General features: G+C 36.9%; 1 protein-coding gene across 9 annotated transcripts in view; it reads left to right on the top strand.

The window, feature by feature from the left end:
* TRIM37 (tripartite motif containing 37) overlaps positions 1 to 19,376 on the top strand; it is a 187,858-nt gene that overhangs the window by 104,062 nt on the left and 64,420 nt on the right. For all 9 annotated transcript variants that reach the window (XM_073879530.1, XM_073879528.1, XM_073879527.1 and 6 more), the window contains 4 exons: positions 2,515 to 2,694; positions 6,374 to 6,488; positions 7,409 to 7,627; positions 8,900 to 9,036. In XM_073879530.1, coding sequence (XP_073735631.1) covers positions 2,515 to 2,694; positions 6,374 to 6,488; positions 7,409 to 7,627; positions 8,900 to 9,036 — 651 coding nt within the window. The remainder of the gene's footprint in view (positions 1 to 2,514; positions 2,695 to 6,373; positions 6,489 to 7,408; positions 7,628 to 8,899; positions 9,037 to 19,376) is intronic.

Here is a 19,376-nt window from a genome sequence, read left to right on the forward strand (position 1 = left end):
ACTAATGCCAGTGAAGGAATGATCTTTTTTCAAACATTATGTAATTTTTCATACAAAGTGACTTTTCACTGTTTTATATTGATTTTTAAACTTTTATCTGTTTTGATACTGGATATATTTAACCATCGGCATTAATGCCCCCCCGATTTTCAGTATTCTTGATTGTTTCTCTATGTGTTTCGAGTTTTTCACTACTGATTTTAAAAGTAGAAGTAAAAAGTTAATTTTTTAGAGGTGAAATTCACGTAACACATAGTTAACAATTCTAAAATATATAGTTCAATGGCATTTAGTACATGTACAGAGACAACCATCACCTCTCTGTAGTTTCAGAATGTTTTCATCACCCCAGAGCACCCCATACCCATTAAGTAAACACTCCCTGTTCCTTTCTTCCCCCATATGTAGATAACTACAACTCTCCTTTTTTTTCTGTATTTGCCTATTCTAGATTTTTCATATAAAAGATCCTACAATAGGACCTTTTGTGTTTGGCTTCTATTCACTTAGCATGGTGTTTTCAGGGTTCACCCATGTAAAGCATATACCAGAACTTCATTCCTTTATATGAGTGAATAATATCCCATTTTATGTATATACTTCAATTTGTTTACCTGTTCATCTGTTGATGGACAATTTGGGTTGTATCCTACTTTTGGCTATTATGAATAATCCTGCTGTAAATATTCATGTACGGGTTTCATATGGACATATGTTTTTGTTTCTTGAATATATACCTAGTTGTGGAATTGCTGGGTTTTATGGTAATTCTGTGTTTATAACATTTTGGGGGAACTGCCAAGCTTTCCCACAGTGGCTATACAATTCTATGTTCCTACCAGCACTGTATGAGAGTTCATATTTCTTCACATCCTCACCAACACTTAATTTTCCATTTTTAATTATATTTTAGAGACATCCCAGTAAGTATGAAGTGGTATTTCATTGTGGTTTTGATTTGCATTTCCTTAATGATCAGTGAAGTTGAGCATCTTTTCATGTGCTTATTGACCATTATTATACCTTTGGAGAAATGTCTATTCAAGTCCATTTCCCATTTTTAAATGGGGTTGCTTGCCTTTTTGTTGTTAAGTTATAGGAATTCCTTATATATTTTGAATGCTTAAATAACCCTTATCAGGTGATTTGTAGGATTTGACAGTAGTTTCTCCCATTCTGTAGGTTTGTCCTTTCACTTTCTTGATGATGTCCTTTGATGTACAATGTTTTAAATTTTTGTGAAGTTCAAGTTATCTTTTTTTTCCTTTTGTTGCTCATACTTTTGGAATCGAATCTACAAACGCATTGTCAAATTCAGTCAATTCGTGAAGATTTACCCCTGTGTTTTCTTCTGAGAGTTTTATAGTTTTAAGCCCTTATATTTAGGTCATTGATCCATTTTGAGTTAATTTTTGTATATGGAATTAGTTAAGGGTCCAGCTTCATTCTTTTGCATGTGGCTATCCAGTTTTCTCAGCATCATTTCTATTGAAGAGACTTTTTCTTCCCCATTGAATGATCTTGGCACCCTTGTCAAAAACAATTGTGCATGGATATTTGTGTTTATTTCTGGACATTTAATGGTACCTTTTATACTACAGGGCTAGAGTCATGACTTCCTTAAAATAGAAGCGGGCAAAATATCACAACTTATGTATTGATTCTTTGTGCTATCAATCTTGATAATGTATTGTGAGTGATATTAATATAAAAATCATTTTGACAGTACTTAAAGAAATTTTCACATCTGATATTTGTAGGTGAGGAGCTGCAATTTTTTCCCTTAATTTTGCCAGCAGAAATAGGTTGTAAGCTATTGTGTTTTTCCTTTAAGATGTATCTCCACTAAAAAGGGAAGCTTTATGGCTACTGTTGATTGTTCCTTCTGGTTATCTTTATTTTTTCATTTTTCTGTCTTATTTAACAGTGCTTTCTTAGTGAAAATGAGTTTGAAGACTTTGGAGTTTTATGTAATATAAGTTATAGAAATCTGAGTATATTGGATTTCTCAATGTATGCTTATTTTCAGTTAGAAAATTTTGTAGGCTTGAATTTCTGAACACAATTTATTCAAACTTGAATTGGAATAATATAGTTTTTAAAAATTTATTATTTGCTTTATAACTGCATGGAGGTGAACTTCAGTGGAAATGGCAGAATATTTATATGTGAGGATATATAGGTAATGAATATATGGAAAAATATATAGCTTTGCTAAAACAAAAGTAACTTTGAAACTACTGTTTTATACAGAATTTATTTTTTGCGGTGCTACTTTATACCTGCTATATTGGTAAACATTTTTAAGAGGGAAAAAGGACCTAGTGCCAATCATGTGGTAGCCCATTTACAAAACTGGTGTCTTTATAAATGATACAGTCATTTCTGAAAGAAAAGTGACTTGTATATATCAATAAGTTTCTTCTCAGGTAATAACTTAATGACCTACTTAATGTTTTGATATATCTGTCTTGTTGATTAACTCTGTATTAATAGTTTGTTTTTCAATTTTAGGTATGAGTATCGTGTAGAGATGGTTCATCAGTCCTGCAATGATCCTACCAAAAATATCATTCGAGAATTTGCATCTGACTTTGAAGTTGGAGAATGCTGGGGTTATAATAGATTTTTCCGTTTGGATTTACTTGCAAATGAAGGATACTTGAATCGACAAAATGACACAGTGATTTTAAGGTAATAAACATTTGCTAGTGTTGTTTTTATCATGGGGGAATAATGTCATCAGAACTTTATTTTAGAGTTTACTTATTTGGGGTGCTTGGGTGGCTCAGTCGGTTAAGCATCTGACTCTTGATTTCAGCTCAGGTCATGATCTCAGGGTTGTGAGATCAAGCCCCGCCCAGCGTGGATCCTGCTTAGGGTTCTCTTGCTCTCCCTGTGCCCCTCCCCCACTACTCATACATGTGCACACGTTCTCGCTCTCAAAAAAGTAGTTTACTCATTTAACAGAGATGAATATTGAAATTTATACTAACTATGATCTTATTATGTTTTTAACTATTTCATTTCAGGGGCCCTGTGTAGTGAGTAATATAACTTAGAAATGTGTTTGACATCTAGTTAGTAATTCCATAAAAAGGAAACTACTACTTCCAATAAATAATGTTCCATTCATTTATCTAGTGAACTTCTAGTAACCTCACCATTTGGAAATACAAAAATAGGGATAGAGTGCTTATTTTTTTCACTTGACATTGTATATTTATTTGGGTGACTGGTTTTACAAGCTTAAACTCAAAATAATTTTCAGTTTCTTCTAGATAACAGCAATTTAAAAGTAAGGAAATAAAGATGAAAATTGATGAAAATAAACTAAGTGATTGTAGTTGGGGTGTTATTTGCAAGAAAGGACAATGTAAACACTAACTATAAAACCACAACGGCCCTGTTTAATGTTGTACCCTTTAAAAGTTGTACCCTTTACAAGTCAGACATTTTGGAGCATCATTACATGGTTTTAATTTGATGATGAAAATGAGAACTTGAGTATTAAAAAAGTAGATCCAATTATGTTTTGAACAGTGTTTAGCAGTTTAAGAAGTTTCCATCAAAACAGTTTGCAAAGCTATTTTCCTTGGAAGTGATTTGATATACTCTTAAATTTCTCTTATTCTGGGACGCCTGGGTGGCTCAGTCGGTTAAGCATCTGCCTTCGGCTCAGGTCATGATCCCAGGGTGTTGGGATCCAGTCCCTCATCAGGCTCCTTGCTCAGCGGGGAGCCTGCTTCTTCCTCTGCCTGCCTCTCTCTCTCTCTCTCTCTCTCTCTAAGAAAAATCTAAAAAAAATTTTTTTTTCTTTTATTCTGAGCTCTTTGTTCTGAAGGGTGCTGTATGAATTACTGTTATATTAAACTTTATTAGTATGTGTTCTTCATAATCTTTTTGGGAGAATAAGGAAGTGAGAAAAGATTATTGCATTTTCAGTGTAGAAAAAAAAGATTCATGTGTTTGTCATCTTTTGGGGAATTATTTTAACTCCCATTTTATAATTTTATAACCTTTCAGGGTTTTTGTATTTTTAAAAAATTATTTGCCAAAAGAAATAATTTGTTGCTATTCCACACTTTAACCATAGAGAGGATTGCAAAATCATTCAGCCATCGCTTTGACCAACCTACAAAAGCCTTAGTCTTCTTATTGGAGTCATAGTCATGTTGAATCTTTTGGTGGTAATCTGTGCGATAGAGTTTCCCTTTTTAATTCAATGTAGCCCAACTTCTAGTCTCTATTTAAGCCAGCCCTATTTATAACAAAACTTTTCCTGGTAGACTTGAATATTAGGACAGGAACAGATCCCTATTTTGATGTTTTATTATCATTTATTCAGCAACATTTACTGAGTCTGTGCATGGCACTGGGTTAATATTAAGAAAGAATAAGGCATTGGTTTTGTTCTCAGGAAACTCAAGATGAAATGGGCAGATAAAAACAATATATTTTACAAGATAGTGCTATAATAGTAGAAGATAAATTGCTGTAGGATTTGTGGAGAGGAGGCTTTGAATTGTCTTATTACTCATAATATTTACATAATGAGAGATTGCTGAAAATTTAAGCCTCAATTTAAGATTCTGATGGAATTTACATGTACTTATTAGAAAGTTACTTAAAAGGCAGCTGGGTGGCTCGGTCAGTTAAGTGTCCAACTTTTTTTTTTAAGATTTTTATTTATTTATTTGACAGAGACACAGTGAGAGAGGGAACACAAGCAGGGGGAGTGGGAGAGGGAGAAGCAGGCTTCCTGCTGAGCAGGAAGCCCAATGTGGGGCTCGATCCTAGGACCCTGGGATTATGACCTGAGCCAAAGGCAGTGAGCCACCCAGGCGCCCCTTAAGTGTCCAACTCTTGATTTTAGCTTAAGTCTAGATCTCAGGGTCATGAGTTAAGCCCGAGTTGGGCTCCACACTGGGTGTGGAACATACTTTAAAAAAAAAAAGAAAGTTATTTAAGGTTTTTCTATAACTACATATGAATAAGTATGTATTTGATTCTCCTTTTGTTAAATGAGGAAGTTAAGGAATTTTACCTGATGCTTGCTTTTGTTTTAATGACACAGTTACTAACAGTAATGTTCATAATTGACTATAGCTCATTAGTTATTCAAAGATAATAATGTCCTTTGGAAAGTCTTACTGATATATACTGACTGGGCAGTATCCACTTAGGATAATGGTTGAGTGAATAATTTCTATCCTCTAAAGTATAAGTATCTTTGCCTGAAAATCGTTATCTGCTGCAGATAACTAGATGGTCAGTAGATTCCTATACTAGCTGTAAAATCCTACAAAGAAATAGAATGATATTTAACATAACGGTGGCAAGACTGGAAGGATGACTTGTAGGCTTCCAAGTTAGTCTTGCCTCTTGGGACTCTTCCATTCTTTAGAAACCTCTTTACATATTGCTGTAGATTTTTATATATATATATATATAAGAGCTGCACAAGTTCGCTTATCTAAAATAGGTAGAGATTTTTTGCATTAGGAGGTATTAGGGTTTTAAAAGTACAGATAGGCAACCCATTCAGGTCCCCTCCCTCCTCGGGAGCTTTGTACTATCACTTTGCTATTGCTCAATAAACCGTGCTTTGCTGCCCACCAAAAAAAATAAAAGTACAGATAACTCTGAATAGATTGAGATCCTATCATTTATCCGTTAAAATCCTTTAATATACTTGTTTTTTTTCCCTAACCCACGCTGAAATATGCCATATTGTGATGTATGGAGAACTGATTTTAAGCTGCCATCTGGAGGGCTTGGGAATATAGATTATTTAGAGCGTGCAACTCTTTGGGGAACAGTAAAGCAGTCCCAGGTAGTTGACCCTTTAAAGGGGGTTTTGGTTTTTTTTTACTGGAGATTAAGAAATATAGGAACATGAGATGAAAGTGGGAAAGAAAAAGAGCAGTGTCTAAAACAAACTTTGCCTATTTTTGTAGGGTCTGACCTAAGCAAGAAAGGGGGAAAGAAAGCATTAGCTTCCTCTTTCCTGCATGGCATGGTCTTCTTCCCAACTCGTGATCAACATGGTATTTGATCTAGATTATTATAATAAATATGCTTTAGTAGTTTGGGAATTTAACCATGATATGTAATGTTATTTCTATAGAAAAGTACAGTTTGTGTTTAGACAACTGACCTGAAGATAAGTTTTCAGAATGTTATGTCATTATAATTTGTAAACTATATGTATAAATGGTTAATACCAGCAGCTCTGAGTTCATTTTGAATTTTAGCCTTGTAATGTAATCAAATAAACTTAAAATTATAGAATTTATCGTTACAGATTCAAGGCTTAGTTGATAATATTTTACTGTTTGGATCATGTTTCATGTGCAGCTTTTTTTTTAAGATTTCAGGTTCGTTCACCAACTTTCTTTCAAAAATGCCGGGACCAGCATTGGTACATTACCCAACTGGAAGCTGCACAAACTAGCTATATCCAACAAATAAATAACCTTAAAGAGGTAAGCAAAAAACATATGGGTTTAGTGTTTCAAATTCATAGTCTTACTGGCCTGTTATATTTGTAATTAGATTTTGGATATTCCTCTTTTGTAATTTTGTAGAAAAGTCCAATTACCTTATTCTCCATCTACGTACCACCTTTGAGCCTCTAATTTTGCACTCTTGGTTCATTAGCCACTAGCCATGTGTGGCGTGTGAACTTAATTAAAATTAAAAATTCAGTTCTTTAGTTGCACTAGCCACATTTCAAGTGCTTGTATTGGGCATTGCAGATATAGAACATTTTTATCATTGTACAAAGCTGTATTGGACAGTGCTGCTCTTGTTTGAGGTAAACTCTTTGTGTTTCTCTCAGTGATTTGAGTATTCCTCTTTTCCATGCTATCTTGAATTTAAAGGATTCTAAGCTCTAGAGTAATTGAAAATTACCCCATCCTGAATTTTCACTATTGCTGAATTGAGCCCTGGGGAGGATCAGTTAAGGAATTTTTATCTTAGAGTAATAAACTTAAGTTATGTAAGGAATGTTTCTTTCTGCCAGTGGAAATTGAGATGGAGTGCAAGGATGGAAGTGCTGAGTGGGTTAATAGATGAGGGAGGAAAGTATGAATGAATACATACTTGGAGAGATTTTCATGATAAGTATACTATTTAAAACTGCTTGTATTTACCGTATAGTTTGCTAATTGTATGGGTAGCTTAGGCTGGATATGAGAAGAAGAATGAGAATAAAGGGGGCAAATTTTTTTTTTTGCCATAGATTTTTCCATAAGCAAAACCAGGAGGGAGTGAGAGAGAGGTGGTTTGAAAAATGGTTTTAAAACATCTGGATATATTTTTTTACTTAAAATATTTTTCACTGTACCAGTGAAACACTGCTTTTGACTCATGTTTATTTGTGCTGTTATTATTTTAAAAGAGACTTACTATTGAGTTGTCTCGAACTCAGAAATCAAGAGATTTGTCACCACCAGATAATCATCTTAGCCCCCAAAATGATGACACTCTTGAGACACGTGCTAAGAAGTCTGTGTCATGCACGGATATGCTTCTCCAGGATGGTCCTACTACAGCTTCTATACGAGAGGTCAAAGAGGATGAAGAAGAGGAAGAGAAGATTCAGAATGAAGATTATCATGTAAGGGGCTCCTGGGTGGCTCAGTTAGTTAAGCGTCTGACTCTTGATTTCGGCTCAGGTCATGATCTCCCCACGTTGGGCCCTATGCTCAGAGGGGAGTCTGCTTGATACTCTCTTTCTCCTCTCCTTCTGTCCCTCCCCCCACTCTCATGCTCTCTCTCTCTCTCAAAATAAATAAATCTTAAGTTAAAAAAATTATCATGTAATAATAGACTTGTTTTAGATTCATTTTGTGTTTTATAAGAGAAATAAGATTATGGTTTCCAATATAGAGTATATAGAGTCCTCTATGTATACTCTATGTATCAATGTACTAAAAGTCTTGTCCATTTATTTTCATTACTAGTGTATGCTCTTCTGTAAGTATTAGTAAGTCAGAAGTTGAATCAAAGTGTTGCAAGGTTCTAAAATTAATTTATTGTTAGAAAACTGTACATTCTACAAAATAAAAGGATGTATTCTGGAAACTATGTAAATTGTGGAATTATAAAATGTGTTCTATTTCCATTCACTAAAACTAGTAAAGTTTTTTTGTGTATGTAGGTAGAGTGATTTAGGATTTGGGAGACAGCTAGGTTTTATCCCAGCTAAACCACAACCAGAATGAGAATTCAAGAAGTGATTATTATTGTTTAAAGTAAGACAGTGATGCAGAGACATGATGTTTTTTGTTTTGTTTTGTTTTGTTTGTAATTGTTATTTTTAAGAAGGGAGACTTCAAGTATGTGTTAAAATGAAGGAGCCAGTGCAGAGAGAGGTAAGGTTAAGGTACTGACAAGACAAACTAAGGAGATAAGAGTGTTTGGAGTGGAGCACTCAGGTGAAGCAGTTAACCAATGATAGGATGAATTAAAGGAATGGTGGGGTTTGCAGGTAGGGCAGCTAAAATTCGGGGGTATTTACTAATAACCAGTGTTTTTCTGTGCAGATAGGTGATGATTTTATGATGTCCTTGGGGATATTAGAGGTTAGGTAGGACTAGAGGAGTGATGATTTGAAATGTTACCCTGTGAAGAGCCTTATTGGCAGCTAACATGGAATATATGAAGCATTTCCAGAGACATTGAAGGCCCAGCTGAAAATGGTAGCGGTAAGTTATTAGTGGAACCAGATGTGGTTGTGTGATTTTCTCTAAAGGGCTCAGCTGCCTCTGCACAGGAGCAGAGAATTCTGAGGATTACGTTCTTTGGTGCTTGGTCCATTGGCTGGATCAGATGATCAGCTGAGTAAAAACATTTGAGATAGAAGTCTTGTTTCTTTGCCTTGATCTAGCATGAACTTTCAGATGGAGATCTGGATCTGGATCTTGTTGGGGAAGATGAAGTTAATCACCTTGATGGCAGCAGTTCCTCTGCCAGCTCCACAGCAACGAGTAACACAGAAGAAAATGACATTGATGAAGAAACTATGTGAGTGTCTCACATTAACTAGCCCTATGAAGCATCTAAGTGGGAAGTAGTAGAAGCGTGTTAATTAATTTAGGCCTAAAAGTGGGGATATTCAGCGTTTTTACTTGCTATAAAGTATCTCCTATAAAGAGGGAGCTTGAAGGAAAGACCATCAGTTTCTTCCCTCTCATCGCTGGGTTCCAAAATGAGATTTAGTTTTTCATTTTATTTTTAATTTTGCAATTATTTCATATTTAAGAAAAGTCACAAAAATATTAAATAACAGTTTCCATATTCCCTTTGCCCAGATTAATTCCCCAGATGTTAATATTTTGTGTTCCTATTTTTTTTTGTGAGAATTTCACGATTAGGTGAATATACTTTTCATTGTGTACTTCCTAAAAACAACTGTTTCTTATGTAACTACAGTATAGTTATCAAAATCAGGATTAACATTGATGTAATACTGTAATCTATGACCATTTAAAAATTTGCCATTGATTTCCTTTGTCTGGTCTAGGATCCAATCGGGTATCATATGTTGCTTTTAGTTAAATTTCTTTAGTCTTAATCTTCTTTAATCTGGGTCACTTAATCTTTTTTTAAATTTTTTATGACTTTGATACTTAGAACAATTATTTTGTAGCAAGTCCCTCAATTTGGGAGTCCACTGAATGTTGCCTCACACTTGAGGCAGGAGTACTAGAGAAGTGATGATAGAGCCTTTTCAGGGAGTGGCAGGAGGGCACATGTCTTTTAACTGTCCCATTACAATTGATTAATTTAGATTACTTGGGTAAGCTAATGTCTGCCAGATTTCTCTACTCTAAAATTACCAATCTTTCACTTTGTAATTAACAAACATCCTTTGGGGACATAATTTGAGACTGTAAATATCTCCCTCCCTCCCATTACCTATTTCACCCATCCCCCAATCCCCCTCCCCTCTGGTGAACATCAGTTTGTTCTCTATAGTTAAGAGTCTGTTTCTTGGTTTGTCTCTTTCATTTTTTCCCTTCCTCGTTTGTTTTCTTTCTTAAATTCAACATATGAGTGAAATCATATGCCTTTCTGACTGACTTATTTAGCATTATTCTGTCTACCTTCATCCATGTTGTTTGAAATTACACAATTTCATTCTTTTTATGGCTAAATAATATTCCATTGTGTGTGTGTGTGTATACATATATATATATATACACACCACATTTTATTCATCCATCAGTGGACACTTGGGCTGCTTCTATATCTTGGCTGTTGTAAATAATGCTGCTATAAATATAGGGGTGCGTGTATCCCTTTGAATTAATGTTTTTGTATTCTTTGGGTAAATAACCAGTAGTGCAATTGCTGGATCATAGGGTAGTTCTACCTTTAACTTTTTGAGGAACCTCCATACTGTTTTCTACAGTGGCTGCACCAGTTTGCATTCCCACCAACAGTGCGTGAGGATTTCCCTTGCCTTACATCCTCACCATCTGTTGTTTCTTGAGTTTTTGATTTTAGCCATTCTGACAGGTGTGAAGTGACGTCTCATTGTGGTTTTGATTTTCATTTCCCTGATGATGACTGATACTGAGCATCTTTTCATGTGTCTCTTGGCCATGTGTATGTCTTCTTTGGAGAAATGTGTGTTCATGTCTTCTGCCCATTTTTAAATTAGATTGTTTATGTTTTGGATGTTGATTTTGATGAATTTGTTATGGATTCTGGGTACTAGCCCTTTATCCAATATGTCATTTGCAAATATCTTCTCCCATTCCATCAGTTGCTTCCCACCCCATCACCAGGCTAACCCATCCCCCCTCCCCGCTCCCCTCTAGAACCCTGAGTTTGTTTCTCAGAGTCCATTGTCTCTCATGGTTCGTCTCCCCCTCCAATTCCCACCCTTCATTTTTCTCCTCCTGCTATCTTCTTCTTTTTTAACATATATTGCATTATTTGTTTCAGAGGTACAGATCCGTGATTCCACGGTCTTGCACAATTCACAGCGCTCACCATAGCACATACCCTCCCCAATGTTTATCACCCAGCCACCCCATCCCTCCCACCCCCCACCACTCCAGCAACCCTCAGTTTGTTTCCTGAGATTAAGAATTCCTCATATCAGTGAGGTCATATGATACATGTCTTTCTCTGATTGACTTATTTCGAGTTTTGTTGTTTCCTTCCAAAAGCTTTTTATTCTGATGTAGTCCCAGTAGTTTATCTTTTCTTTTGTTTCCCTTGCCTCAGGAGACCTATCTAGAAAAAAGGTTGCATTGGCTGATGTCAGAGAAGTTATCGTCTGTCTTCTCTTCTAGGATTTTTATGGTTTCAGGTCTCACATTTAGGTCTTTAATCCATTTTGAATTTATTTTTGTGTATGGTATAAGAAGGTGGTCCAGTTTCATTCTTTTGTTGCTGTCCAGTTTTCCCAACAGCACCATTTGTTGAAGAGACTTTTTCCCATTAGATATTGTTTACTGCTTTGTCAAAGATTAATTGGCCATATATATAATTGTGGGTTTATTTCTGGGTTTTCTATTCTGTTCCATTGATCTGTGTCTATTTTTATGGCAGTACCATACTGTTTTGATTACTACAACTTTATAATATAATTTGAAGTCTAGAATTGTGATGCCTCCAGCTTTGCTTTCTTTTTCAAGATTCCTTTGGCTATTTGGGGTCTTTTGTGACTCCATACAAATTTTAGGACTTTTTGTTCTAGTTCTGTGAAAAATGCTGTTGGTATTTTGATTGCTTTGGGTAGTATAGACATTTTAACAGTATTCTTCCAGTCCATGAGCATGGAATGTCTTTCCATTTCTTTGTGTCATCTTCATTTTCCTTCATCAGTGTTTTATAGTTTTCAAAGTACAGGTCTTTCACCTCTTTGGTTAGGTTTATTCCTAGGTATCTTACTATTTTTGGTGCAATCAAAAATGGAATTGTTTTCTTAATTTCTTTTTCTGCTGCTTCAATATTAGCATATAGAAATGCAGTAGATTTCTCTATTAATTTTGTGTCCTTCAACTTTATTGAATTCATTACTTCTAATTGTTTTTTGGTGGAATTTTTAAGATTTTTCTGTGTATAGTGTCATGTCATTTGCAAATAGTGACAGTTTTACTTCCTCCTTATCAGTTTGGATGCCTTTTATATTTTTTTGTTGTCTGATTGCTGTGGCTAGGACTTCCAGTACTATGTTGAATAATAGTGGTGAGAGTGGGTATCCTTGTTTTGTTCTTGACCTTAGCGGAAGGGCTCTCAGTTTTTCCCCCATGGTGTTAGCTGTGGGTTTTTCAGATATGGCCTTAATTATGTTGAGGTATGTTCCCTCTACACCTACTTTCTTGAGGGTTTTTATCCTGAATGGATGTACTTTGTCCAGTGTTTTTTCTATGTCTATTGAAATGGTCATGTTTCTTATCCTTTTTCTTACTGATGTGATGTATCACATTGATTGACTTGTGAATATTGAATCACATAGCACCCAGAAAAAAAAATCCTACTTGATTGTGGTGAATAATTTTTTTAATGTATTGTTGGATTCAGTTTGCTAGTATTTTGTTGAGGATTTTTACATCCATGTTCTTTTTTTTTAAAAGATTTATTTATTTTATTATAGAGAGTGCATACTTTTGAGTGGTGGGAGAGGCACAGGGAGAGAATCTTCAGGCGGACTCCCCATTGAGTGCAGAGCCGGATGGGGAGCTCCATTTCAGGATCGGATCATGACCTGAGCTGAAACCAAGAGATAGACAATGAAACCATTAGAGTCAGATGCTTAACTGACTGAGCCACCCAGGCACCCCCTGTCATTCTCTTTTTTTGTAGTGTCTTTATCTGGTTTTGGTATCAGGGTAATGATGGCCTCAGATAATGAATTTGGAAGCTATCCATCTTTCTATTTTTGGAATAGTTTGAGAATAGGTGTATTAACTTTCTAAAATGTTTGGTATAATTCACCTGTGAAGCCATTTGGTCCTGGACTTTTGTTTGTTGGGAGTTTTTTTATTACAGTTCAGTTTCTTTGCTGATAATCAATATGTTCAAATTTTCTGTTTCTTTCTGTTTCAGTTTTGGTAGGTTATATGTTTTTAGGAATTTATCCATTTCTTCTTGGTTGCTCAATTTTTTGGCATATGGTTTTTCATAATCTCTTACAGTTGTATTTATGTGGCGTTTATTGTTATTTCTCTTCTCTTGTTTGTGATTTTATTTTATGTATGTGTTGTATGTATGTATTTATCTTAAGTAGGCTCAACACCCAACATGGGGCTTGAAGTCACGACCCTGGGATCAAGAGTCGCATGTACTACTGACTGAACCAGCCAGGTGCCCCTGGTGATTTTATTTATTTGGGTTTTTTTCTCTTGTTTTCTTGATAAGTCGATAAATCTGAGAGAGAGTCTGATTAGAGGTTTATCAGTTTTATGATTTAAAGAATCAGCTGCTCATTTCATTCATCTGATCTGTTTTTTTAGTTTCTATGTAATTTATTTCTAATCTTTATTATTTCCTTCCTTTTGCTGGTTTTTTAGGCTTTGTTCTTTTTCTAGCTCCTTTAGGTGTAAGGTTAGGTTGTTTGAGATTTTCCTTGCTTCTTGAGATAGGTCTGTATTGCTATAAGGTTCTTCCTAGAACCGCTTTTGCTGTGTCCCAGAGGTTTTGAACTGTTGTGTTTTCATTTGTTACCATGAACTTTTTAATTTCTTCTTTTATTTCCTGGTTGATCCATTCATTGTTTAGTTGCAGATTCTTTAACCTCCATGTATTTGTGCTCTTTCCAGATTTTTTCTTTTGGTTGACTTCAAGTTTCATAGCATTCTGGTCAGAAAAGATGCTTGCTATGACTTTGATCTTCTGGAATTTTTTGAGGCTTGTTTTGTGGTCTAGTATGTGATCTGTTCTGGGGAATGTTCCGTGTGCACTTGACAAGAATATTCTGTTTTAGGATGGAATGTTCAGAATATCTCTTTTAAATCCCTCTTGTTCAGTGTGTCATTCAAGGCCATTGTTTCCTTTTTGATTTTCTGTTTGGATGATTTGTCCATTGATGTAAGTGGAGTGTTAAAGTCCTCTTGGTATTATTATCCATTAGTTCCTTTATTTCTGTTATTAACTGTTTCATGTATTTAGGTGCTCTTAATGTTGGGTGCATAAATATTTATAATAGTTATATCTGCTTGTTGGCTTGTCCCCTTTATTATATAGTGTCATTCTTTGTCTCTTATTACAGTTTTTGTTTTGTTTTTTATCGAGAGAAAGAGAGAGAGAGTCTGACGCAGGGCTCAGTGTCTCAACCCAGGGCTCTGTCTCTTGACCCTAAGATCATGACCTTCATGACCTCATGAAGAGTCAGACACTTAAGCATTTGAGCCACCCAGGCTCCCCTACAGTCTTTGTTTTAAAGTTTATTTTGTGTGCTACAGGTATTGCTACTCTAGTTTTCTTTTGACATCCATTTACATGATGAACATTTCTCCATCCCTTCACTTTAAAAAGTTATTTATTTATTTGAGAGAGAGTGAGTGCAGGGGGAAGGGGCAGAGGGAGATGGAGTGAGAGGATTTTTTTTTTTAAGATTTTTATATATTTATTTGAGAGAGAGACCATGACCAGGGGAGAGGGGCAGAGGGAGAGGGAGAAGCAGATTCCCACTGAGTAGGGAACCCAACATGGGGCTCTATCCCAGGACCCTGAGATCATGGCTTGAGCCAAAGGCAGACGCTTAACCAACTGAGCCACCCAGGCGCCCCTGGAGAGTCTTAAGGGACTCTACACTGAGTGCAGAGCCTGACGTGAGGCTTGATCTCACAACCCTGAGATCATGACCTGAGCCGAAACCAGGAGTTGGACACTTAACCAGCTGCGTCACCCAGGTGCTCCTCCATCCCCGCACTTGAAATATGCAGGTTTCTCTAGGTTAAGATGAGTCCTTTGTAGGCAGCATATAGATGGGTCTTGTTTTTTATCCATTCTGTCACCCTGTTTCTTTTGATTGGAGTGTTTAGTCCATTTATCGTCAAAGTAGTTATTGATATATTTTTATTACCATTTTATTACTTGTTTTAAGGTTGTTTCTCAAGATTTTTTCTGCTCTTTCTGTCATGGTTTTCTGGTTTTCTTCAGTGATATATTTGGATTTCTTTCTTTGCATATTAACAGTTTTTGATTTGTGGTTACCATTAGGTTTGTATATAACATCTGCATATAGCAGTGTATATTAAGTTCATGATCATTTAAGTTTGAAGGCATTCTTTACTCCTCCCCATGTTTTAGGTATATGGTGTCATATTTACATCCTTTTATTTTGTGATTTCCTTGACTGATTTTTTACAGAAATGTTCATTTTTACTGCTTTTGTGTTTTCTAACTTCATACTGTCACTTTCAGTCTTTCCTTTTTACTCAAAGAGTTGCCTTTAATATTTCTTGCAGGGCCTTTACTGGTTATGAACTCTTTCAGTTTTTGTTTGGGAAACTTTTTATCTCTCCTTCTTTTCTGAATTCTGGATATAGTATTCTTTGTTGCATATTTTTCCCATTCAGCACTTTGAAGATATTGGGCCACTTCTTTCTGGCATGGAAAGTTTCTGCTTAAAAATCTGTTGACGGCCTTGTGGGGTTTCCTTTGTATGTCACTGTCTTCTTTTGGCTTCCTGCCTTTTTTTTTTTTTTTTTAGATTTATTTATTTATTTATTTGAGAGAGAGTGAGTGAGTGCGTGAACGGGAGGAGAGGCAGAGGGAGAGGGAGAGAGAGAGAATCGCCAGAAGACTCCATGCTGAGCCCGGAGCCTGGCACGGAGCTGGATGCCAGCACCATGAGATTATGACCTGAGCCTAAATCAAGAGTTGGTTGCTCAACTCACTGAGCCACCCAGACACCCTTGGCTTGTTGCTTTTAATATTTTTTCTTTATTACTGTATTTTGCCATTTTATTTTTTTTTTAATATTTATTTTTTTTTGTCAGAGCTAGAAAGCACGAACAGGGGGAGCAGCAGGCAGAGGGAGAAGCAGGCTCCCCACTGAGCAAGGATGCTGATGCAGAACTCGATCCCAGGACCCTGGGATCATGACCTTGAGCCAAAGGCAGATGTTTAACTGACTGAGCCACCCAGGTGTCCCTGTATTTTGCCATTTTAATTACAATATATCTTGGTGTGGATATGTTTTTGTTGATTTTGTTGGGAGTTCTCTGTGCCCCTGCTCTGGAAAACTGATTTCTTCCCCCAATTAGGGAAGTTTTTAGCTATTATTTCTTCAGATAAATTCTCTGCTCCCTTTTCTCTATGTTCTTCTTCTAGGATTCCTGTAATACGAATGTAACTATGTTTGATGGAGTCACTGAGTTCCCTGTTTCTGTTCTTGTTTTGCATAATTATTTTTTCTCTTTTGTTAAGTTTGATTACTTTCTGTTACTCTCTCTTCTCGGTCATTAATTCGTTCTTCTGCTTCTTCCAGCCTATTCATTCTATCAGATTCCATCAGGAATGTTTCTCATTTCATTTACTGAGCCCTTTATCGCTGCTGTTGTTCCTTATCTCTGTGTCAATGGTCTCACTGATGTCCTCCATTCTTTTCTCAAGTCCAGTGAGTGTACTTTTATGATCATTGCTTTAAATTCTACAGCAGGCATGTTACTTATATCTGTTTCGCTTAGATCTCTGGCTGTGTCGTGTTTTTTCATTTAGGACAAATTCCACTCTCTTATTTCTCATTTTGTCTGTCTCTGCCTGTTTCTCTGTGTTAGGAAGGTCAGCTGTGTGTCCTGTTCTTGAGGGTAATGGCCTTATGAAGAAGAGGTCCTGTAATGCCCTGCACTGTGGTGTCGCCTGTTCCCTAGGGCCTGGTGCTTTCACGAGTATCTCCATTGTGTACTGCATCCACTCTGCTGTTGTGTCATGGATGCTTGCCTTCAGGCCAGTTGTCTGCAGATGCTTTCTTTGTCTATTGTGGGTAGTGTTTGGTCCCTGGCCTGAATGTGGCATGTTTTAACTAGGTATGCTCTGGTCCACTTGTGAAATGAGACCTGTTGCCACCACCACTGGAACTGAGGCCTGGCAAGACTCCACAGTCAGGAGGCATGGTGTGGGCGGGTCTTTGGGTTGGTCTTCTTGGACTGAGGGAAGCATGACTGGGAAGGATGGTTCTTCTGGAGCACTAGGGTAGGGGGCTTGGTGTAAGCAAGCTAGGTGATGAGTGTTGGTGCTGTACTGGTTCCTACAGGTGGCTTTCTGTTTATGCTGAGGGGCTGGAGAAGGAAATGACACCAGCCAGTTTCTTTCTTTCTGGAGGGGTCATTCAATGAATGCTGCCTGTCTGCGACAGGCACTGAGATGAGCAAATAACTTCCCCATTGTGTGCACCCCACTGTGTACCTTGGTGTTTCTGTGCTGTATGTCCATGGGCTGTTTGCCTGCCTTCTCTCCCAAGGGCAGTCCCAGTGCCCCGATGCCCTCCGGGCTCTATCCCTTCCCAGTCAGCTGACCTTTAGAACTTTAGGCTTTAAGCCCACTGGTTGCAAGAACTCACAAAATTGGGCCCTTCTCACTTTCTTTCTTTTTTTTTTTTTAAAGATTTTATTTATTTATTTATTTAACAGAGAGAGAGAGAGAGAGAGAGAGAGAGAGAAAGCGCACAAGCAGGCAGAGGGAGAAGTAGGCTCCCCACAGAGCGGGGAGTCTGACGCAGGGCTCAATTCCAGGACCCTGGGATCATCACCTGAGCCTAAGGCAGATGCTTAATGACTGGGCCACCCAGGCCACACCCCGCCCCCACTTTCTAAGTCAGTTGCTATGAGGATGTCTTCCCCGTGTGGGCTCCCCTGTGTGATAGTCTGTTTCTCACCCTTTTGTACAACTGCTACTCTCTCCCCATCAGAGACCATGATCTGTTTCTCTCCCAAACTGCAACTACCTTTTTCTGTACCTCTAATCTACCTTTGGTTGTGGACTTTGTTCTGCCAATCTTCAGGTTGAGTTCTAGGATACTGAGGATGATTTGATAGTTATCTAGTGGTATCCATAGGATAGGCAAACTGAGGGTCTTCCAACTCCTCCACTATCTTCCTTTGACCTGTGCTCTTGTCTTTTTTCTTAAAGAGTCTTTTGCCAAGCGGAAGTTTTTAATATTTCAACAGTGTTTTATAGTTTTCAGAGTATATGTTTAACACCTCTTTTGTTAAATCATTTCTAAGTATTATTTTTATACTATTATACTATTAATTTTTAATTAATTTTTTAGAAATTCCTTTTTGGATTGTTCTTTGCAAGTATGTGGAAATTCAGTTGAGTTTTGTGTTCTGCAACCTTGCCAGTTCATTTTTTAGTTCTAATCGTTTTTTAGTGAATTTTTAAAGTTTTTCTGTATACAATATGGCTTCTGTAAACAGACTTAGTTTTACTTACTGGATGCTTTTTTTTAAGATTTATTTATTTAGAGAGCACATGTGTGCGTGTGGGTTGGGGGAGAGTGAGAGAGAGAATCTTAAGCAGACTGTGCTGAGCAGGGAACCCCGTGTGGGGCTCAGTCCTACAACCCTGAGATCATGGCCTGAGTGGAAATCAAGAGTTGGACACTTAACCAACTGAGCCATCCAGGCTCCCCCTTACTAGATGCTTTTTATTTCTTTTCTAAGTTCACTGGCTAGAGTGTCCAATAGAATGTTGACTTGAACTGCTGGGAGTGGACATGTTTGTCTTGTTCCTGATCTTAGAGGGAAGCTACACCATTAAGTGTGGTGTTAACTGTGGGTTTTCTGTAGATGCTCTTTATCTGGTTGAGGAAGTTCCCTTCTATTTCTGGTTAGTTGAATGTTTTTATTGTGAAAGTGTGTTGGATTTTGTCAAATTATCTTTGTCTATCATCTAAATATATTAAATTCAGCATCTATTCAGATGATTGTGTAGTTTTTTCTTTATTCTATTAGCATGATATATTATGTTAGCTGATTTTTGGATTTTAAACCAACTTTGCATTCCCGAGGTAAATCCCACTCTGCCATGATGTGTAATTCTTTTTATCTTTTTCGGGATTCCATTTGAGAGTATTTTTTTATGCTGTATATTTCTCTGTGGCTGTTTTTCAGCCTGGTTCTTCCTCTAGGGAAAATCTGAGTCAGAACTCTGAAGCTAGACTGAGGACAAAGGTGTGATAATTTCTCCTGTTAGTAGTTGAACCAGTGGAGGTGGGGGAGTTAGAGACTGTACCCTGAGATCTTCTCAGCTTGTCTTCTCATGCCTAGGACCTCTGTTTATGAGTGAATTGGGGCATACTGATTCAGGCCCCAGTATTCTCAGTGTGCTACACCCAAGGGTGGAGCCTTGGGTCTGGATGGAAGAAAGGTATCCTCCTACTTGACCACATTTACCTG

The sequence above is a fragment of the Callorhinus ursinus genome, unplaced genomic scaffold (genome assembly GCF_003265705.2).
Source record: "Callorhinus ursinus isolate GAN/ISIS: 27379988/994484 unplaced genomic scaffold, GSC_fseal_2.0 scaffold34, whole genome shotgun sequence".
Taxonomy (NCBI): Eukaryota; Metazoa; Chordata; class Mammalia; order Carnivora; family Otariidae; genus Callorhinus; species Callorhinus ursinus.